Here is a 21015-nt window from a genome sequence, read left to right as displayed (position 1 = left end):
TAACGCAATAAGGATCTGGTCTGTGACATCTGTGCAAACAAAAATAGAACCTGACACTGACAATAATTATAAATTAGTGGTTGGAATGTGTATTGTGGTGACAGACTCACCCGTAATGTAGCCTAAATTCTGGAAATACAGAAGAGTTCGATCCCGCCAGTCTGCTTTGACCCATGACATCACAAATATGACGCATATAAAGTCGGTACATACACATTACAAGGACGAAAATACATCGAAAAACAAACACACACATTTTCCACAAAAAGCCTAATGACACTAACGAGACAAGCACGGGAAATGGGGTGTTTTTGGATGGGGGCAAACTAAATATAAACAAATTTAGATATCCACCCCCATAAAAAAAAAAACCCACACACAACCGAAATCACAAAACTCCCCAAATACCACTAAACACAATATCATCTGGAATCGGACACTTCCCTTCACCTACATTGCTCAACAGCAGCTCCCAATCCCATAAATTAGGATCAAATACTTCCCTTGGCCTATATAGCGCAAAAACATCTCCCGATACCAATATCAACATACACAGCCACACATTGGGATCGAACACTTCCCCTTGACCTGCGCACTGTTAATTTTATCCGTCATATCCATTCCTGAGCAAAAACAACAACCGATTAATTTTACTAAAATTACCACACGATGTACAGCGAACAACACTAAATTAACCTTCACACAAAACCCTTAACTCACTGAAACAAATTCCACTACAAACACAGCCGACACTCTAACAATTCTGGATAATGAGCAAAAGCAAACTGAGCCCATTACACCACACAAATGAAAACACTGAAAATACCACCAGAGAGCACAACAAACCACAACACGACGACATCTACAAACAGGCCGCACTCACAAACCAAACTCCGCGCCGTCATGACGGCGCACAAGACAACACCCTTACGTCATGGGTCAAAGCCGACACATGGGATCGGACACTTCTGTCGACCCTAAATTCTAAGCCAGGATGAAAGGTTACAGTTTGGCTGTGAGTTGCCAGAGACAATGAACGTATCACGTTATCCCATATATGGAACAGTGTGCACGCTGTAGTTATATTTATGTCCCTGTTGAAAAACCTTATTTTACTACTATAGTCCGATATTTTCAAAGTTTCAATACATTTGGAAACATTAATAATGAGAATATTCCCACCCAAAACTCCCATACTCCTGCTGCAATACCACTACTATGACAGATAAATGTTGCTTCATTGTATGCAAAGTTGCCACACTTGTTGATAGCATTAATTGTCAAAGTTGGAAGATTGTGTAATATTTTTCAACACTTCCAGGCAAATTTGTCAAATTTATGTGACTGACAACAAATAGAGCTCTCTAACCACTTCACAGAGAGATAGCCCCCTTTGTTACCAAGCTTGTGTGGAAACTGGAGGTAATCACATCCCAAGTAATTCGTCCTTTTTGTTTAGCTCTGATCTCCTTACATTTCTATTACATACAACAACAAATTAAAGAATTTGATATTTTGTACACCATTTTATGCCATTATCTGTGGTTAAGCTTTATCTTATTCTGTAACTCTTGTGACAGCCTCTCAGGAAACATGTTATACAGGCTATATAGGTAATAGACTTATGAACAAATGCCGTAAGTTCATATCCAAACATCTACCACACAGAAGTCATGTTCAAAACTTCATGGATACTAGACAGATAACAGGCCCATAGAGCCAGGATGAAGATTTGGGAAGATAAGAACAAGAACACTAAAGGTTACAAAGGGCTGCACACATCCTTTAAAGGGCCAAACAAAATAACTGACAATAAAAATAATTTCCTATTACCACTGAAACTTCTGCTCTTCATACAAATTTAATATTATTCTTTTTGTAATGTAATGGAATGATCTAAATGGTGTCTGGAAGTTTAAATGTCAAATAACATGGAAATTTAACGCCTTGGTCATGAGTCCCTCTTTGCGAGGCATATCAGTTTTTATTGGGAAGTAATTCAGCCCCGAGTATATATTTATTTTCTAACTACATAGACCAACTAAAACCAATACAATTCACACAGCATAATGGCTGTACTTATAAACAAATGTAATAGTCTGGTTTTGTAAGTATGGGGCTATACCTTTCAGAGTCTCTTTCAGTCGTGTTGCTGCCTTAATAATGATACTTGATGCTGTGTCTTGACCAACTCTTAAGGTTTCCTCTACGATCATTTCAGCCTCATCACCGAACCTTGTCTTTATTAACAGCAGATACCTAAAACACACACATTACTCCTTCTGCCAGATTTTTATTCATCGGTTTAATGTGTTGAACAAATTTACCTAGGATAACGAAGAAGTAATATAATTTTTTCTGGCTTCACTGTGTACTCAGCAACAGAAGCAACTTGGCTGGAGGAAAACGTTACAAAACCATATTGAATAAGGATCCGCAGGGCCTGCTTCACCTGTCAGCCAAGAAAACGATACTGATATAATGAAATCATGTTATTCATGACAAGCAGGACATACTGTGTTGTAATTCTCACCTTCGGCGGAGGTAAACGTGTAGCAGCCACTATTAATCTGAGCGGTTTTGTACCCCATTTCATAAGATCGCACGCAACCTTTTCAACGATTTCTCCAAAATGTTCTAACAATAGAAGACAGCATAATTTTCCATATTTAGCAGACATCTTCGGTATTCTCGATTACAGCGATGTTTAAGGAAACACGCACCTAGCTACACCTTTTCACTCACCCGCACACACACTACATAACCACCACTAGAATGAAAACACCAAACAGTGCAAACACTGTAAGCGAAGCTGAAACACACTAAATCTCTGACATTCAATAGAAGTGAGTCGTAAATACACCAAACGTGCTTCTAGTTTCATAACAATAAGATGTTGAAACTGAATCTTTTTATGAGATATGTCACCTAAATTGAAATCAATTTAACATTTTGATTTCGGTATGAATTTGAATTACAGCAAATTAAAGAAATATGACGTCATGTGTTCTTTAGTTAGGTGAAAGCATTTTTATGCAAAACTGGTAAAGGAATCGGTAATCTTCAGTTATAAAGTAACTGCGAGAGCGACGCGAGAGCATTTGCCTAAGTTATGTTGGCAAGGCAAATTGACATGTCTGAAAGTCTACCGCCTACCGCTGATCGCAGTGCCCTGTCATAGCAAGTGGGTGTAAGACACAATTTCCCAATGGCGACCTCCATAGTTTCACTGAAGTGCTTGCTTTAGGGACAGTTTTATACGAACTTTAGGTTAAGTGTGTATTTATTTGTGTTGCAGGAGCGTTTCTTATAGAGGTAAGTTCCGTATAGCCCGTTAAATTGTAGAATGAACTTAAGGTATAGTAAATACAGATCGAGACTTCATATATACAACACCGCACTACATAGTGGAAAAATAACCTCGTACGATAAGTTTGACATGTGTATGCGGTAACTTCGTGCATTTGTGCGGGTCTTTGCTTGTACCATTGATACGCAAATTACTTCTAGAGAAAAAAATGCTAGTTTGGGAATACGTTGTCTGTTAAACCAAAGCTGTTCGATACACATCTGTTGTTACTCCTCTGCTTGATCTCAGTTATGTGTTTATAGCGAATCAAGACACCGTAGCCACAATGCCTGCAGTTAGGGGTGACGGTATGCGGGGGCTAGCCGTTTTCATCTCGGATATAAGAAACTGTAAGTATAGTAGTTTATTATTACACTAATAGTACCAAAAAAATCTGTTGTACCTCCACTCAAATTTATTTTACAGTTTTTCCTGTCAAATATGAAGGATGAATTTATCTAGGGAAGATGGTGGTGCACTGATCAAATATTTCATTGGTTTGGATACAAACAAGCCCTACTTCGCATTACTCTGTAAAACTCCAAATTGATAGGCATCTTTTTTTTCCAACCAAATGAAACTAAAGTTTCTTAGTATTGGTATCATTGTAGGAAGTAATTAAACAATTTTACAAATTCATGCATGTCAGCTGAAGTTCATTGATAGTTCTGAGATTGACAAATGTTTGTAATATGCATATGACATTTAAGCATGTTCTACGTATGCATGATTATTACTTTGACTCGAAAAATGAGGAAATATATTATTGTAGGAATCTTAGGAAATTAAATTAGAATGACCAGTCAGCTTTTACACCTGTCAGTGAATATCATTTTATGTACGCGTGGATTTAATTCCAGTATTGCTCTTGGAGCAGTCTTCGGTTGCTGCCTTTAGTATAACTGTTTGGAGTGTTGTGTTCATTAGAGAAAGATATCAGCTCAAATTGCAGAACACTATTTACAAAATGTTAGTCATGAGATCATCAGTATTATAGAAATTGTGCTGTCACATATAGTAACATAAATGTTATGATGCAGAAAGCCGTAATGAATGGATTGTCAGCTGCATGATATTGTACAGAATGGTCCAGGAATCTCGAATGAGTACATTGTGAGCTGCATTATATTGCACAGAATTTCCTACCTCAGAGTTATGCATTAATTTTAGTTGTAGTTTTGTGGTGGTCATTCATCCAGGTGGATAATTTGTTCATGGCAATACCCATGTAGATAACTGTCAGTGGTTGCAATGAATGTGGTATACAATCTTGCTACTTTTACAAGTGACCTCTGCATTTGATGAAAGTGATTGGACTGTAAAAAGCAGTGGTGGGCAGATGTATGGGACAGGTTTTGCATTTTGCTGCTTCAAAGATAAGTGTCAACCAGCAGGAGATGACAGTGGATGGGAAAGTAATAATGGAGTTGGTGAGCTGGAAATACTATTTTGGGTGGGATGGAATGGAATGTGAACAGCTGTTCATTTCAGGACATGGCAAGAAGTTTAGTCCTTAGTGAATATGACTCGCCTATTTCATTACTCATTGCAGACTTTTTCACCGCTGAATTTCATTGCTGCCTGTTTTTGTTTTAAGGGCATTGGATGTAATGCTCACACAACAAAAATCATAAAGGATCCCTTGTTTCAGTTCTCTGCGGTGTTGTGACGAAAAAAAGGTGCCCCTTTGTGGCTGTTCAGTGCAGTGAAGTCCACATATAGATAAGGCCCAGGAAATATCTGTCTGGACAAGGCTGGGACAGTAGTTTCACTTTGCAAAGGTCTCGGTAAAACCTTCATCCCACTGAAAGTAGAACTCTTCACTATAAATATGCGCTTCACTAGTGGTGGCCTGACTGTGTGGGTGTAAGTTACTGTGTGGAATCTGTTGGATGTGTTGGTAATGACTTCTGATATTGATGAGAAGAAGTCAAATCACAAAGGAAGGAAAAAATGGTGAGGATATGTAGGACTATGGTTAACATGAAGGGATTAGGCATCAAATGGGTGTTGAGAGGGGAACTTGTATAGCAACGAGACAGAAGGTCTTTGATGACTAGTGGGATATTGCTGTGTACTTAACTGGGTTTTCCATCAGTTTATGTTTGTTAATTTCCAATTTTTTCTAGTGCACAGGGAATACCAAGGGTGATGGCAATGTTCCATTGTTAGGAAGTATTACAAAGACAGTATTTACCAGTCTCTACACATTTTAGTAGGTCCAGTAAATGTGGAAGTACCCTCAGGAAAAAAATTTCATCAAGATGGTATGAGGTATATACTGTGTTCCAACATTATGAAGTTTCTAAAAGAAAAAAAAATGGTCTGTTGACACACAACCAATAAGGATTTAGAAAATATCAGTCTTGTGAAATGCAAATGGCTCTACATTTGTGTGAACTAATGAGTACTACGGAAAGGGGATCTCAACTTAATTGTTCGCCTGCTTAGCTGGGTGATAACGTGCTTGCGTCCCATGCAAGCAGACTCTGGTTCGATTCCCGGGCGGGTTGGAGATTTTCTCTGCTCGTGGACTGCTTGTTGTGTTATCATTTCACCACCACCACCGGCACGCAAGTCACCCAATGTGGTGTCGACTGAAATAAGACTTGCACTTGACAGCCGAACTCCTCTGGATGGAACCTCCCAGTCAACAGTGCCATACGCTCATTTCCATTTTTTGTCAAGTTAATTCCAAATTTCTAGATTTCCAGAAGGTTTGTGACACTGCTAATCACAAGTGGCTCCTCATCAAATTGTTTGTCTATGGAGTATCATGCTAGTTGTGCGACTTAGAGATTTACTGTCAGAAAGGTCGTAGTTGGTATTAATTGATGGGAAGTTATTGAGTAAAAACAACGTAATGCTCGTGGTTCCCCAAGAAAGTGTTATCGGTGCCCTGCTGGTCTTAATCCATATGCACTGCCTGACCAAATAAGTGAAGCACTCAGAAGACATGGTCGGATGTCATTGTAACGGTTACACATGAATGATTGGTATGTAAATGATTAGAGTTACAATTCTCTTTTACAGGTAGAATGAACATCAGATTGAGTTAGTTGTTCATGTTTAATATTGTTACCAGGACTGGTAGGGCAAACAAGGGGCCTCAACAGTGGCAGATCCTTGGTGATCTCTGAAAGAAACGGAGATGGAGTGTCTTCATGTGAGAGTGTAATTAGCACCCACAGAATTTGAAAGAGGCCTTGTAGTGGGTCTCTCCAACTGGACAAATTGTGCAATATGTCTGGGCTATTTGGTTGTGACAGTGGCCTGATGCTGGATGGAATGGGACTGCGAGGGCAGCCATACTTACCATAGTTCTGGTCAACCATGTCTGACCACCACAAGTGAGAACTACTGTGTTGCACGCTGTAACCCTCTCACATCTGTACCTGCTGTCTGACAACAAATAAGGCAGTGTTTGGAGCGGTGCTGTGACAGGGAACTATGAACTATTGAAGAATGATCCTGTATTGTGTTCAGTGATGACTTGCAGTTCTGTACTACCTATAATGACCACTGTCGTGAAGCATGGTGTTGACCTCGGGAGAGCCCCTTTCTTCCAATGTTTTTGAGAGGCCCAACACTATATTACTGCTGGTTTCAAATTGTAAGAGCCATCAGGTATGACATTAGGTTACAGCTAGTAGTGATTGAATAAATTCTACTGGTAAGATGATGCGTCCATGGTACGTCCCAATGTCCTGCATCCTCACATGTTAGCTCATGCAACAGTATTGTGGTGACCTTTTTAATAGGATAATGCTTATTTACTCATGGAGCATGTGTGTATAAACTCTGTGATGTCGAGGCGGTGTCGTGCCAAGCAAGCTCCTCAGATCTGCCTGCAATAGAACTTGTATTGAACCAACTCAGATGTAAACTCTGTCCTAGTGCTAATATTCAGGATATAAAGGACTAATTATAACTGTTGTGGGCCATCTTGTTGCAGTGTAGGGTGCAATGGCTTTGACATGCTTTCCAGCTGAGTCAGTGGATGCAATCAGGCCAGAGGAAATGCAATATCAAATTGATCAGTGGGTTCATACTGCCAAGTTCTTTTTAAATTTGACTTGATTTTGTAATCATTAAATAACGTGCTCTCTCAACCAGTGAAGTTTCATGTTTCCTCCTGCCCTAATGGGTGCTTCAATTTTTTTTTGTCAGTCAGTGTAAATGTTTTAGTAGACAGTCTGAGGAGTCTCTTAGATGGATTGCATATGATGATAGTGTTTTAACATCTAGCAAAGTCATCAGTCAGTCGAAATTAATTGTAAAATTAGACAAAATATCTGCATGGTATGAAAAGTGACAATTGACTTTAAACAGTGTAACATGTGATCTCCTCTACATGATAACTAAATATTCTGTTAATTTCATTATATGATAAGCCACACAGATTTGATGGTGGCAGATTCAATTAAATACCAAGATATTACAATTACAAACCACTTAAATTGAACCACAACATAGGAAATGTTGTATGGTATACAAACCAAAGACTGTTTTACTAACAGAACACTTCTGCTGGTGCAACAAATCTGCTGACAAGTCTGCCTATGCTATCTTGTCTGTTCTCTTTTGGAATATTGCTAAGTGATTCGGGCTCCTTACCGTATGGCATTGATGAAGGATGTAGAAAAAGTTGAAAGAAGAGCAGCTCATTTTGTATTATTGTGGATATGATAAGCATGGTGGTGTGGAAAACAGTAAACACATTTTTTTTCTTTGTTACAAGATAATTTCATGAAATTTGAATGGCCATCTTTCTCCTACAAATGCCAGAATATTTTGTTAACTCCCTACATAAGGAGAAATGGCCATTGTGCTAAACTAAGAAACATTGCAGTTCAAATGGGGAAAAAGATTAGGCGTTGCTTAACTGGTAGGCTAAATTCATTACACAACAACGGATGCATACATGAATTATCAAAATGATGACAGTATTTAAGTGACCCATTGCTAAGTGACAGTCACTACTAAAAGAGAATGCTTAACTTGATTACCTACATTACTGTGAAAAGAACAAACCATTAATTACAGGTGTTACTCATTATTCACGAATATTATTACTGGTATCAGAGGAGACTACATCAGGAACATTCACTTTCTCTTTCCGCATCATCCTCGGTTTCTTTCCAGAGCACGTCATCTCCACTGCCATCTAGAATATTTGAAATACACCATTTCATGAATGATTTTAGGATCATTATTGTTTAGATGCTTTTCCAGAAAGCTGAAACCTAGTGTACTTTAATGTGGGGGTGGGGTTCTTGTCGGAGTCAGTTCATGGTTTGGTTCGCAAGAAATTTTTGGTACTGTTTGTGAAAGTAATCTTTAAGAGATTTATTTATACTAATGTCTAGGTGTTGTAACATGAAGTCATTCTTCCCGGAAGGCTGTGGATCTTTAGTTATGTCATTAGTGAGATGACCACTAAATGCATTAAGACAAATCATTGATGGTAGTTTGGAAAGCCCATCAGGACAATGTTCCCTTGTGTTAAAGTCAGCCATAAAGTTTGTCATCCATCCGGTCTCTTGATTTTGAACAATGACATCATCAGGGAACAACTTTTCATTTTTAGGAGTCTGCTTTTTTGTTTTTCTGTTCAGAGATTAAGAAAGAGGAAGTCTGCACCCACTTACCATGATTGCCAACGTTATAGTTATGCACTGTTCTCCACACCCTGATGTTTTGATGGTAGCTTCTTAAGTCCCCTTCTCATCAATAGTGTAATTATGGAGCATATCAAACCAAATTGGCTTCTAATCAGTGTTGCCTGTTTGGTCCAGCGGAAAATTTTCTTCACTTTCTTAAAGTGTGATGATGTGTCTCTGAAATTTTAGACTTTTTCTCAAAATCCTGTGGAAGCTTTTAGCATACTGTTGTATGGTGTAGAGGTGAACCTGCCAGTTTCATAAGTGATCAGCTCATCCGTGGTTTGCTTTAAACTCTTGCCTTGGTATATTAAGAACTACAGCAATCTCTGTTACTTTGTTCTTATGGTGTCACTTGTTGTAGAGTAGCTGCAAATTTCTGTTTCTTTGTAAGCAAATGTTATTCTCAGCTACATTGAATTCTCATTCTGCCCTCCTGTTACCACATATTTCAGCATAAAGAATTACTTTACACTTTAAAGTAGCATCATAAGATGTTCTTTTCTGCCTGCCCTCCATGTTGTGACTACATGATGTAAATAACTACACAGTAATAGGGTAACAATAATGTAACAAGATTGAGAAGTACGATAATACATTGTGATGTAAGGAACAACATCTAAATTTCAGTGATGCTGGTGAATGATGGACTGAAGTTTGTACTCAAATGTAATGCACCATCAAATCATATGCACACCTCAGTTCTGAATACTGCAAATGGTGAAAAAGTGTCCATCAGATTAATGTAAATATGGTAGTTAAATGAATCTGGCAAATACTGTTAGCTTAGGTGTAAATTAGAGTAATTGTCCCAATGTAGATGAGAGCCTTCAGTATGAGCCTGAAAGATCAGGATTATCAAGGGACCCTTCAGTTCTTTCAGAGGCCTAGTAAAAACATGTGAGAGAGTAACATTTTTTCTGATAGATATGCTCCACATGTACTAATCATTTCTTGGACTTATTTTCACTGACTGTATGAAGCTTGTTCTTCTTTTCAGGCAGTATTAAAAATAAAATATCACAAAGGAGTAGATCTATTGTGGTTTCGATGTAGTGATGGTGCACTTTTACTTGTCCCTCTGTGTTCCAGAATGTTTATACCCATTGCCAACCTCAGTTACACAACAGAATTGAGTGCGCTAATAATAATTAGCCATTGTGAATATAATGCTGGCAAGTGTGTGCTGTTGCATGCAGTGATTTCTAATAATATTCACAAAAATGAGTGAAGAGGCTTTACCTGGCCATTCTAGCAACTCACCCATTACATTTTTTGTTCTTTTTGTATGTTGTAAGTTTGTTGCCCTTTGAAAAGATGGGGTTGGTCTCAGCAGCCAATGCGCTACAAGCTGATTGAAAGCTTTTGCTCCCAGCATACTCTACTCAGGGGCCAAGTAAAAGTGTGTGGGTTGTGAAGGGCATGAATTAATGGCCAGGTGGCATGTTTTAACTAAAAAATGTCCATTACATCTTAATTGATCTATTTCAGCATAACATTGAACTGGTATTGTTTGTTCCAGCATTAAATGTAAATTAAAAACTGTATGGTGCAGAGATGTTACATTTAATTAATTATTTATCAGTGATGAAACCAAGAAGATATTGGAGGTTTATGAACCTAAAGATCTGTGTGTTAGCTGTTACTGGCAGTGAAATGAAGTGTAAACACTGAAAGCTATAAAGTACTTCAATAGCATTGTACAGTTCAGTATGATATTCACTCATTCAGGGATGCATTTTACAGTGACACAGGATCTGTTAGCCAAATACAGACAAATGTATTTTTGGGTATGTTCTCGTGTTTGTGCGTGTGTGCACATCCACGAGTGCATGCGTACACACGCACATGCCCAAGATAAATGTATCGAAACTGTTGCATGGAATTAGAGCTCTAGTATTTAAAGTAGACTGCACTGCTGTGTTACTTCGTATGGTTCATTAGAGATCTTACAGCATGTAATAGATGCATTACAGTTGGTATTTTCTCTAACTAAACATGAATAAGGAGAGACAGAGTGGCAAATATTTGTTAAATATCCCAAGTAGAGCACTGTATAGTGGCTTGTAAAGTGTTTGTGTAGATTTGTGTGTGCAAACTTACATTCTCAAAGGCAAAATAGTAAAATTATAGGGCAGCAGAATGACATGAAGAAACCCACTAATGTTGTTGTTTAGAGGGGAAATACTTGGTTTGTCAGACAAGGCTGTGTGAAAAATCCTGTGGTGTACTATCCAAACAGACCATCTTAGCATTCATCTGAAGTGATTTAAACAGACAAAGTTGGTTACATCTAATTGTAGATGTCCAAATGGTTATTTGATCTATGCTAGCCTCAAATGAAGGCCTTATGTCAAATATTGGATACGTACCTTACTAGATCAAAAACTTGAAAATTTAAAGAGGAAAAAGCTCATAAGCATTTCCTTTGATTGTTGCCTGCTTATCTTTCTAGAGCAAAAAGGAAAGTAAAACCTTTGTTGTCCTGGTTTAAATGTTCCAAGGGCCGCTAAGTATTTCAGAAAGAATGTGAAAAACTGGGTCATACAGGATAGAAATTAAACTTTTACTTCAGGATACTTTGTAGACTGCAAGTCAAACCCTGTTTGACAGGAAAGTTTAATCATAGTTGTAGGACACATAAGGAGAAGGTTCATGTGTATTGAATGGTATGAAGCAATCCTCAGCATAATCCATGAAGGTGAATCTTGTTATTGGTGGTGGTAGCTGGATTAATCAGTTCAGTACAAAAACTGTCTGTTGATAATGTGGATCCGCCCTCATGGGCATTCAGTAAAGAAAGGGAGGGCAAATGAATAAAAGTGACTGTGTTGCAACTTTGCCTCAGGAAGGGTAATGAACTGTCAGTGTTACATGATTAACAAAACATGGAAATTCTTTAAAAGCAGCAGTGAAGGAGAAGACTGTGGGGACCATACTGCATAATTACAGTGTGCTATTAGTTGCAGTTAATAACAGCAAAACATTGTTTGCGAATTATAGAAATTCAGTAGATGAACTTAAAATAATTCAGCTAAGTATCACATTACTGTAACCATGGCTGTAGTAATATCTCGACAGAAAACAGTTGGTCACAGTAACAATACAACAATAATGGCTAAATTCGAAATAACATTAGGTCCCTCAATGTTCAGTACTTCACCTACTCCTGTATTTGGATTGCAGAAATGACAAATGTGGGACATACGACAACTCTAAAAAACTAATGTTAGGGGAGGACAAATGTATGCTCATAAAAAGTTCCAAATGCATCCATAACAACACAACCCAGGAGAGTAATAAACAGGCTTAAAACTATAATTTTCTTGGGTACCCAGCTGCAGCAAGTGGTTAAAATGCCATTGTCAACTGGATGACTGCTGATGGCTGCTGGTATACCCCTACATACTCCAGCTGGCAGCTGTCAAGACACTAGTGCTCACATCACCATATGTGTACATCAAGTGACTCTGTGTTTGCTGCCCCCTCTGGGTGGCTCACAACTCTTACACTGAGTACGTGCTTGGCTATCATGGGCCCCACCAGCCTTTGCAGCATTGTTTAGTGTTCTGTGCTGTAAGCCTCTATATGTCCACTATCCCTTTTCCTCTCACCTTTCCTTCAGATGGCCTTCCTGGGGTAGACCCCGCTTGGATTTGGTACAAGATTTAGGACTCTGCTTTTCCATTTCACTTCCATTGCTCTGTACATCTTTTCATTAATGGTGTCCCCATTGTGGGGTTTGACGTTCCACCAATTCTCCAAATTTTTCAGAAGTACAGATTGTGCAGGGAAGGTTGCCCAATGTGGTGTCTGTTCCACCTTTGTGCCTTTCCACCTTAACATCCTTACTTTCCAGTAAGGTAGTGTATATAAAACTAAGCACTAGGTAGTCTGCTTAAAACCCAACATGGTACCTTTCCTGCTGTGGGGGATGGGGGCTGGGGTTGTCAAGTACTTGCACAGTAGTAGCCACCTGATGACGTGGGGGTAGCGCTGTTGGTACGTGAGCTGATATCTCCCTATGTATGTCAAGGAGTATGTGCCTGACATGACTGGGGCACAAGGCTCTGAGCAGTGGATTACTGACCAGGTAGCTGTTGCTGAGACAGCCGTGGGAAGAGCCCCCATTTGGAGTGGCTGGCCCTATCTCAGATGACTCGCATATGAAGCAGGTGAAGCTTTCTCCCACTGCTGGTCACATGGCCCCAGCAGTCTCTTCAGATCCCCCCAGCGAGTCCGGGGGTTAGAATAGGCCCGAGGTATTCCTGGCTTTCATACAAGGTGACTAAAAGGAGTTTCGCACATTTCGGCCTTCATGTGATGGTTCCCTGTAGGGTTTGAACTCCATTCTTCAAAATTTTCCCAAAGAGCAAGCCAACTGGGGAAGGACGCCTTACAAGGTGCATTGTGTCCATCGTGCTTTGAGATCTTTAGCCCACTTTCTCATCGTCACATTGCAGTCCTGTCCATTCTCCATGCCCTCAGGGGGCTCAGCGTTTAGTTGCTGGGTACAGGCTTGGCGACCCCGGGGTCCCTGAGCTGGGGACTGAGAAGTGCCACCAGTCCTCAATACCGCAAGCTCTGAGCGTGCTTAAACGACCACCGTAAGGTGCGACAGTGGAACGTTGTATGGTACAGAACCTGGGGATCTTGCCTTAACTGCCTGGGTCGTGAGGATGGTATAAACCTCTCTAAAAAAAAACCTCAGTCTCAAGGTGTGCAGCGCGCTGAGGAGATGCGTGGCTGTTGAGGTAGAACAGTTGCTAGTGGGCAACCTCTGGGGAACCTACCGCCCCCGGTTGTATTAGGCTTACCCAGGCAAGCGGGGCTCTGTCTGGGTGGACATTCCTTTCCCCTTACTGCTCGTGGGACCACCATGAAAAAACATACGAATAATGCGCAAGCACGAGTCTCTAAGAAAGGAAAGTTCAATGCTTTAAAGTATGACCCCCAATCGTTCCCTTCCCTGCCCACACCCGGGGAGGAACGGTGGTCTAAATTACCTGATGAGACGTATTCTCCTCATTTTTTGGTTTGCAACCGAACAGATGGGGACTCATTTCTGACCACAAAGCATCAGTTTTTTGTGAAAAATGTAGAGGACAAGTTTGGAGAAGTTGAGGGATGTCTAAAATGAGGTCTGGAGCAGTCTTCATACAGACAGCATCCCCAGCACAGTCATGGGCATTGCTTGCTTGTGACAAGCTCGGTGATGCTGCAGTCTCCATTACGCCTCATAAGAGTCTCAGTATGGTTCAGGGACTTATTTCTCATCGTGACCTGTTGTTGCAGTCTGACGACGAGCTCCGTGCAAATCTGGAACGCCGCGGTGTCCACTTTGTACGACGTGTCTTCAGGGGACCTAAAGATAGTAGGGTCGCCACTGGCGCATTCATCTTTGCTTTCGAGGGTGACACCCTGCCTGAGAAGTCAAGGTGATGATATATCAATGTGATGTTAAGCCTTACATCCCTCCTCCCATGCGCTGCTTTAAGTGCTGGAAGTTTGGGCATATGTCAGAGATGTGACGCCAACCCTACCTGTCGGGATTGTGGACGTGCCTCCCACCCCAATGTCCCGTGTTCGCCACCCCCTGTTTGTGTCCACTGCGGACAGAAACATTCACCTTGCTCGTCAGACTGCACGGTTTATCAAAAAGAACGGAAGATTATGGAGTATAAGACCTTGGACAGGCTCACTTACACAGAGGCTAAACACAAGTACGATAGACTTCACCCTGTGCGCATGTCATTGCCGTATGCTGCTGCAACTTCGATGTCGCCATCCCTGGTGATGAGCCCTCAAGCTCAGCTGCTTTTTGTGGGCCGTCTAGCTCAGCTGTCTATCCCCCCCCCCCCCCCCCCCCCCCCCCCCCCCCCCCCCCGGTAGTTGAGGGGAACCCCCTCTTCCGTTGCTCACCTGTTTTCAACATCGGGAGTAACAACCCCTCCTTCTTTGGGGACTTCAGTCCCCACCTCTGCGCCGGAGAAGTGCCCGCCTCCTCCGGCTCCCCTCACGCAGAAGGGATCGCTTGGTTACTGCCCCTCCAGATGTCAGCCAGTGGCTGAACAAGTCCATGAGACTGGGTCGGAAAAGCCCATCCAGCCTGATAAACCGAGGGACAAACGGGACCCTACCAAAAAGAAGAAAAAGCAAAAGGAGAAAGACATAGAGACAGAAAAGGAGTTCACCACTGCACCTGAAGATGATGTGGAGCATCTAGCGTCCACTCAGGAGCTAGATGTTGCTCGACCCGCAGCTCCTATGGAAGTTGATCAGGTTACTTCGCAATCGGTGGCGGCAAGCGCTTCTAAGGCATGACCTATCCTCCCTAGGTTCTTTCATGTCTTCACAGTTGGATACCATTATCCTTAAATGGAATTGCCATGGTTTTTTCCACCACCTTGCTGAGTTGAAACAGCTTTTGTGCCGCTTCCCTGCCACTTGTCTGGCCCTACAGGAAACCTGGATTCCTGTTCGGTGGACCCCCTCCCTCTGTGGATACCGGGGTTACTATAAGAACCGCGTAGAATACGACAGGGTGTCTGGCGGTGTCTGCGTTTATGTTCTTGCCACTGTTCCTAGTGCCCCAGTGCCACTTCACACAGTTCTCGAGGCTGTGGCTGTTAGACCCCGGGCAGAAATGGAGCTTACCATCTGTTCCCTCTACCTTCCCCTGGATGAAGTTGTCCCTCTTGCTGACCTAGCTGCCTTGTTTGCCCAGCTCCCCCCTGCCATTCCTCGTTTTGGGGGACTTTAATGCCCACCACCCTTTCTGGGGTGGGGCCCAGATCTCTGGCAAGGGTAGGAACGTTGAGGCTCTCTTGGCACAGCAGGACATTTGCCTCCTAAACACTGGGCTCCCACATATTTTAGCTTGACTCATGGCACATACTCGGCCATTGACCTCTCTCTTAGTAGCCCAGGTCTTCTTCCATACCCCAGTTGGAGGGTCCATGACGACCTCTGTGGTAGCGACCACTTTCCTATCCTGGTTTCTCTTCTTCAATCCCAACCCCCTGACCAGCTGCCACGATGGTCTCTTCATGGAGATGATTGGGCAGCCTTCACCTCAGCTACTATGGCCATTGCTCCGCTTCCTGGTAACATTGATTTGGCAGTGGACGAGGTCCCTATGGCCAATGTTTCTGCTGCTGAGGCAACTGTCCCCTGTCGTTTAAGTACCCTAAGGCATAAGTCAGTCCCTTGGTGGACACCAGAGACTGCAGAAGCTATCCGGGATGGCCGGCGAGCCCTGCAACGACACCGGCGTCATCCTTCCCTTAATCTGGTTGCCTTCCCTTAATCTGCGGGCCTGGGATCGGTGGTTAATCCGGCAGAGCAAACAGGCCTGCTGGGAACGATATGTTGCCATCATAGGTTCTCACACCTCCCCATCTCAGGTGTGGCCGTGGGTTCGGCGCATTTTTGGCTTTCGCCCTCATGCGTCTGTCCCTTGCCTTTCTCTTCGGGGTACACTTTGTACTGACCCAATCACCATCGCCGAACTTCTGGCAGAGTACTTCACTCGTAGTTATGCGACAGTAGGCTACAGCACAGAATTCCACGCCATTAAAGAGCAGGTTGAGCGTACGCAGTTGTCGTTTTGCACGCACCGTTGGAACGATACAATGCCCCATTTAGTGAGTGGGAGTTCCTCAGTGCTGTTACAGCTTGCCCCAATACCTCTCCAGGTCCAGACCGAATTCACAACCAGTTTCTTCGCCATCTCTCGGCGCACTGTCAGGGTGAATTCCTCGCCCTGTTTATCCGCATCTGGACGGAGGGCGTTTTCCCAACTCGTTGGCAGGATAGTTATACCATCCTCGTGCTGAAACCTGTTGCAGATCCGCTGGTGGTTGATAGCTATCTCCCTATCAGCCTTGCCAACGTTATGTGCAAATTCCTGGAACGGATGGTGAGTCGGCAGCTCATGTGGATCCTCGAAGCTCGGGGCCTCGTGGCCCAGCAATAGGGAGGCTTCCGTCAGGGCCACTCAGCGATCGACAATTTAGTCTCGCTAGAGTCGGCTATTCGTATTAGCTTTTACTCTGCGAGAACATCTAGTTGCTGTTCTATTTGATCTAGCGCCATCATAGCTTTGCTACGCTGCACGAATTGGGCTTACGGGGTCCACTTCTGATTTTTCTACAGAATTTTCGCTCGAATCGCTTCTTTCGGGTTAGAGTTGGCACTTATTTTACCTCTGCTCATATTCAGGAGAACAATTCCCCGCAGGGCTCGGTTCTCAGTGTTCCCCTCTTTTTGGTGGCGATTAATGGTCTTGCGGCTGTGGTGGGCTCATCGCTCTGTTCCTCTCTATATGCCGATGACTTTTGTCTTTATTACAGTTCACCAAGCATCAGTGTTGCTGAACAGCGGCTGCAGGGAGCTATCCGTAAGGCACATTTTTGGGCATCCGACCATGGCTTTCAGTTCTCAGCCCCTAAGACCAGAGTGATGCATTTCTGTCGTCGAATGGTCCACCTCCATCCAGAGCTCTACCTTGCCAATGAACTCCTTCGTATTGAGGAGACGCATCACTGTCTTGGCATGCTGTTTGATGCTCAGCTCACTTGGACACCTCATCTTCGCAAGCTTAAACAACGGTGCTGGTGGCACCTCAACATCCTTTGCTGCCTTAGCCACACCATTTGGGGGGCTGCACGAACAACCCTCCTACAGCTCTATAAGGCCTTTAGTCCAGTCCCGTCTCAACTACAGGAGTGTGGTGTACAACTCAGCAGCACCTTCAATGTTGCAGATCCTCAACCCGATTCTCCATTGTGGCGTCAGACTGGTGACAGGTGCCTTCTGCACTAGTCTGGTGATTAGCCTTCTTGTAGAAGCTGGAATCCCTCCCCTACGATTCTGCCGACAACAGTTGCTTGCGTCATACATCGCCCGCGTCCATGCCTCGCCCGACCACCCAAACCGCCGGCTCCTTTTTTCCATCTTCTGCACTCCCCTCCCCACAACGGCAGCCTAGGTTGGGTCTCCCGATCGTGGTCCGCGTTGGTTTCCTTCTCTCGTCACTCGAGTCCTTCCTCCATCCTTCCGGCCCTCTTCTTCTATCCCTCCTCGGTCCCTCCCTTGCTTGCGGCTTTGCTTGGATTTTTCCTGCAACTCAAAGTCCTCTGTTCCACCTGCCAGTCTTTGCCAACAATTCTTGGCTCTTCTTGCCTCGTTTTGCGATGCAGACATAGTCTACACCGATGGTTCTGTGGTCGATGGACGCACTGGGTTAGCTTTCATCCACAGTGACTACGTTGAGCAGTGGCCCTGCCTTGTGGGAGCAGTGTTTTCACTGCGGAGCTGGTTGCTCTTTATTGTGCTTTTGCTCACCTTTCCTCCTGCCCTGGGGAGTCATTTGTCATATGCCATGACTCTCTGAGTGGATTGCAAGCACTTGACCAGTGTTTTTCTCAGAACCCTTTGGTGCGCGGTATTCAAGATGCTGTTTTTGCTCTCGCCGAGTGTGGTCATTCAGCGACGTTTGTGTGGACCCCGGGCCACATCGGCATTCCAGGAAATGGATGTGTCGATTGTTTGGCCAAGCAGGCCACCACTTCGCCACCCCTGGACCTTGGTCTCGTAGAAAGAGACCTCCGGTCCGCCCTACATCGCAAGCTCCACTATGTCTGGAGCTCTGAATGGTCTGTCTTAAACACACCAAATAAGCTCCGCATGGTAAAGTCGTCTACGGCCGTATGGAACTCATCCTTGAGGAGCACGCGTAGGGATTCAGTTGTTCTGTGCAGTCTCCAAATTGGACATATGCGGTTGATCCACAGCTATCTCCTTCGACGTGAGAACCTACCTAAGTGTCACTGTGATGCAGGGCTGACAATGGTCCATCTTCTGATAGACCGCCCACTTTCAACCCCCTTGTGGCAGACCTTTAATTTACCAGCTGCACTTCCTTTAATTCGAGGTGGCGATGCCTCTATAGCTGTCTCACTTTTATGTTTTATCCGTGCAGCTGGGTTTTATCACTCACTCTAGTGTGGATGCTCTCGCATGATTTCTCAGGCTACACCCACTCCAGCGACTTTTAATTGTGATGTGGATGCCAAAATAGTGTCTTTTTATGGTAACAAGTTGTGTTGGTACCTCTATCAACGCTTTCCAGCTGGAGGTTCTTCGTTTGTAGTTGAGTGGTTGACCTTTTATCTGATCCATCAACCACTGTAGTCTGTTTTACTCTAGTAAACTCTTTGCTCTGCTCCTTTTAAGTGTCCTCTATTTTGTATAATTGTGGTGTTCATTTTAGCTCTGTACCCCTTGGTGTTCCCTCCCTCTTGGTGCAGAGGTTACGCTTTTACTGTCTAGGCCTTTTACAAGTATGTCTGTTTGGAACAGGGGACTGATGACATCGATGTTTAGCCCCCATCAAAGCCCACAACCAACCAACCAACCATTCTCCATCTCTTGGGCGAGAACACCTTCCTGGGTGCGTTTTCCACCATGTACTATCCAGTGTCAATTTCTGCATCAATGATGACCATGGACTTACTTGCAACTGATATCCAGCACGGTAGCCAGTCCATTGTGGTGGGGCCACCATGTACCCTGTTGGTTGTAGCCCCCTGACCACACAGGGATTGCTCTGCTGATGCCTGCACTGTTAACTCCCCATGTATGCCAAGGGGTAGATTCCCATCCCTCTGGGGCATTGGGACTCGTGGCAATGCCCATCCTGCCAGCTAGCCTTTGCCGCGGCTGGGTGGCACTTGTGGGGAGGGCCCCTGGTCGGAGTGGGTGGCGCCTGTGGGGGGGGGGGGGGGGGGGGGGGCCTGGTCGGAGTGGGTGGCATCAGGGTGGATGACACATGATGAAGCAATCATCTCTTGCTGGTGGTGAAACACCAGCAGTCTCTAAGCGATCACGAGCTCAATTCAGTGTGCAGAAGTATGACCCCAAATCATTCCCCTTCCTGGCCACACCATGGGAGGAACGTCAGGCCAAGGATGGCAGCAGATCTTATTCGCCCTGGTACCTTGTATGTTCGAGAGCTGATGGGGAATCTTTCACGGCGATGAAGCCTCAGGGGGTTGTTGAGCACTTAGAGGGCAAGTTCAGGGAAATGGAGGGCTTGTCCAAAATGAGATCTGGGTCAGTCTTGATCAAAATAGCATCCTCTGCCCAGTCACGGGAGTTACTTGGTTGTGACAAGCTGGGGGATACTTCTGTAACAATCATGCCCCATAAGAGCTTAAATATGGCCCAGGGTATCATAATTCACAGAGACCTTCTTTTGCAGTCCAACGATAAGCTGCGCACCAATTTAGAGCGCCGAAGTGTACATTTCATCCAGCGTGTCCACTGAGGTCCGAAGGATAATCAGATTGCCACCGATGCCTTCATCTTGGCCTTTGAGGATGATACATTGCCTGAGAAGGTCAAGGTGATCATCTACCGGTGTGATGAAAAGCCCTGTAGCCCTCCCCCAATACGGTGCTTTAAGTGCTGGAAGTTCGGACACATGTCTTCCCAGTGTACTTCCAGCGTCACATGCCGAGATTGCGGACGCCCATCTCATCCCAATACTCCATGTGACCCGCCTCACACCTGTGTCAACTGCAGAGAGCACCATTCGCCTTGCTTGCCTGACTGCAGGATTCTCCAGAAAGAAAGGAAAATCATGGCATACAAAACCCGGGACAGACTGACCTACACTGAGGCTAAGAGAAAATTTGAATGCCTGCATCCTGTGCGTATGACATCGTCTTATGCCGCTGCTACAACAGTTCTGGCACCATCAGCTCCGCCAACCCAGGTCACCTCTGAGCCGGAAGACTACACCTGCCCCCTTGATGGTGGGGGCATTTCCCTCCCCGTTGATCCTGCACCACCTACTTTGGGAGCAACACACCTCCCCCTCCTACCACCCAACCATCGGGCACATCTGTCGCCACTTCTAAGCCGGAGAAGTGTAACTCTTCTTTGGCTTCTCTCGCTAGTAAGGGGTCCCTCGGGTCACCCCCCCTTCCCAGGTTT

At 43.9% G+C, this 21015-nt stretch overlaps 2 protein-coding genes across 3 annotated transcripts in view; one reads left to right on the top strand and one right to left on the bottom strand.

Annotated features, from left to right (window-relative positions):
• The window catches only part of LOC124804679 (DNA-directed RNA polymerase III subunit RPC3), a 112927-nt gene extending 110071 nt beyond the window's left edge, over positions 1-2856 (bottom strand). Inside the window, exons 1-3 of one of the 2 annotated variants that reach the window (XM_047264927.1) lie at positions 2534-2856; positions 2328-2452; positions 2126-2259 (exon numbers count right to left, since the gene is read on the bottom strand). In XM_047264927.1, coding sequence (XP_047120883.1) covers positions 2126-2259; positions 2328-2452; positions 2534-2680 — 406 coding nt within the window. In that variant the 5' untranslated portion in view covers positions 2681-2856. The remainder of the gene's footprint in view (positions 1-2125; positions 2260-2327; positions 2453-2533) is intronic. The other variant, XM_047264925.1, reaches the window with a different exon arrangement.
• A 178-nt stretch (positions 2857-3034) lies between these two features.
• LOC124804678 (AP-2 complex subunit alpha) overlaps positions 3035-21015 on the top strand; it is a 329898-nt gene continuing 311917 nt past the window's right edge. The window contains exons 1-2 of the mRNA XM_047264924.1: positions 3035-3315; positions 3613-3699. Of these exons, the coding sequence (XP_047120880.1) occupies positions 3636-3699 (64 nt within the window). The 5' untranslated portion in view covers positions 3035-3315; positions 3613-3635. The remainder of the gene's footprint in view (positions 3316-3612; positions 3700-21015) is intronic.

This window comes from Schistocerca piceifrons, chromosome 7 (assembly GCF_021461385.2).
Source record: "Schistocerca piceifrons isolate TAMUIC-IGC-003096 chromosome 7, iqSchPice1.1, whole genome shotgun sequence".
NCBI lineage: Eukaryota > Metazoa > Arthropoda > Insecta > Orthoptera > Acrididae > Schistocerca > Schistocerca piceifrons.
The sequence above is the reverse complement of the archived record's forward strand: the minus strand, read 5'-3'. Positions and strand labels throughout refer to the sequence as shown.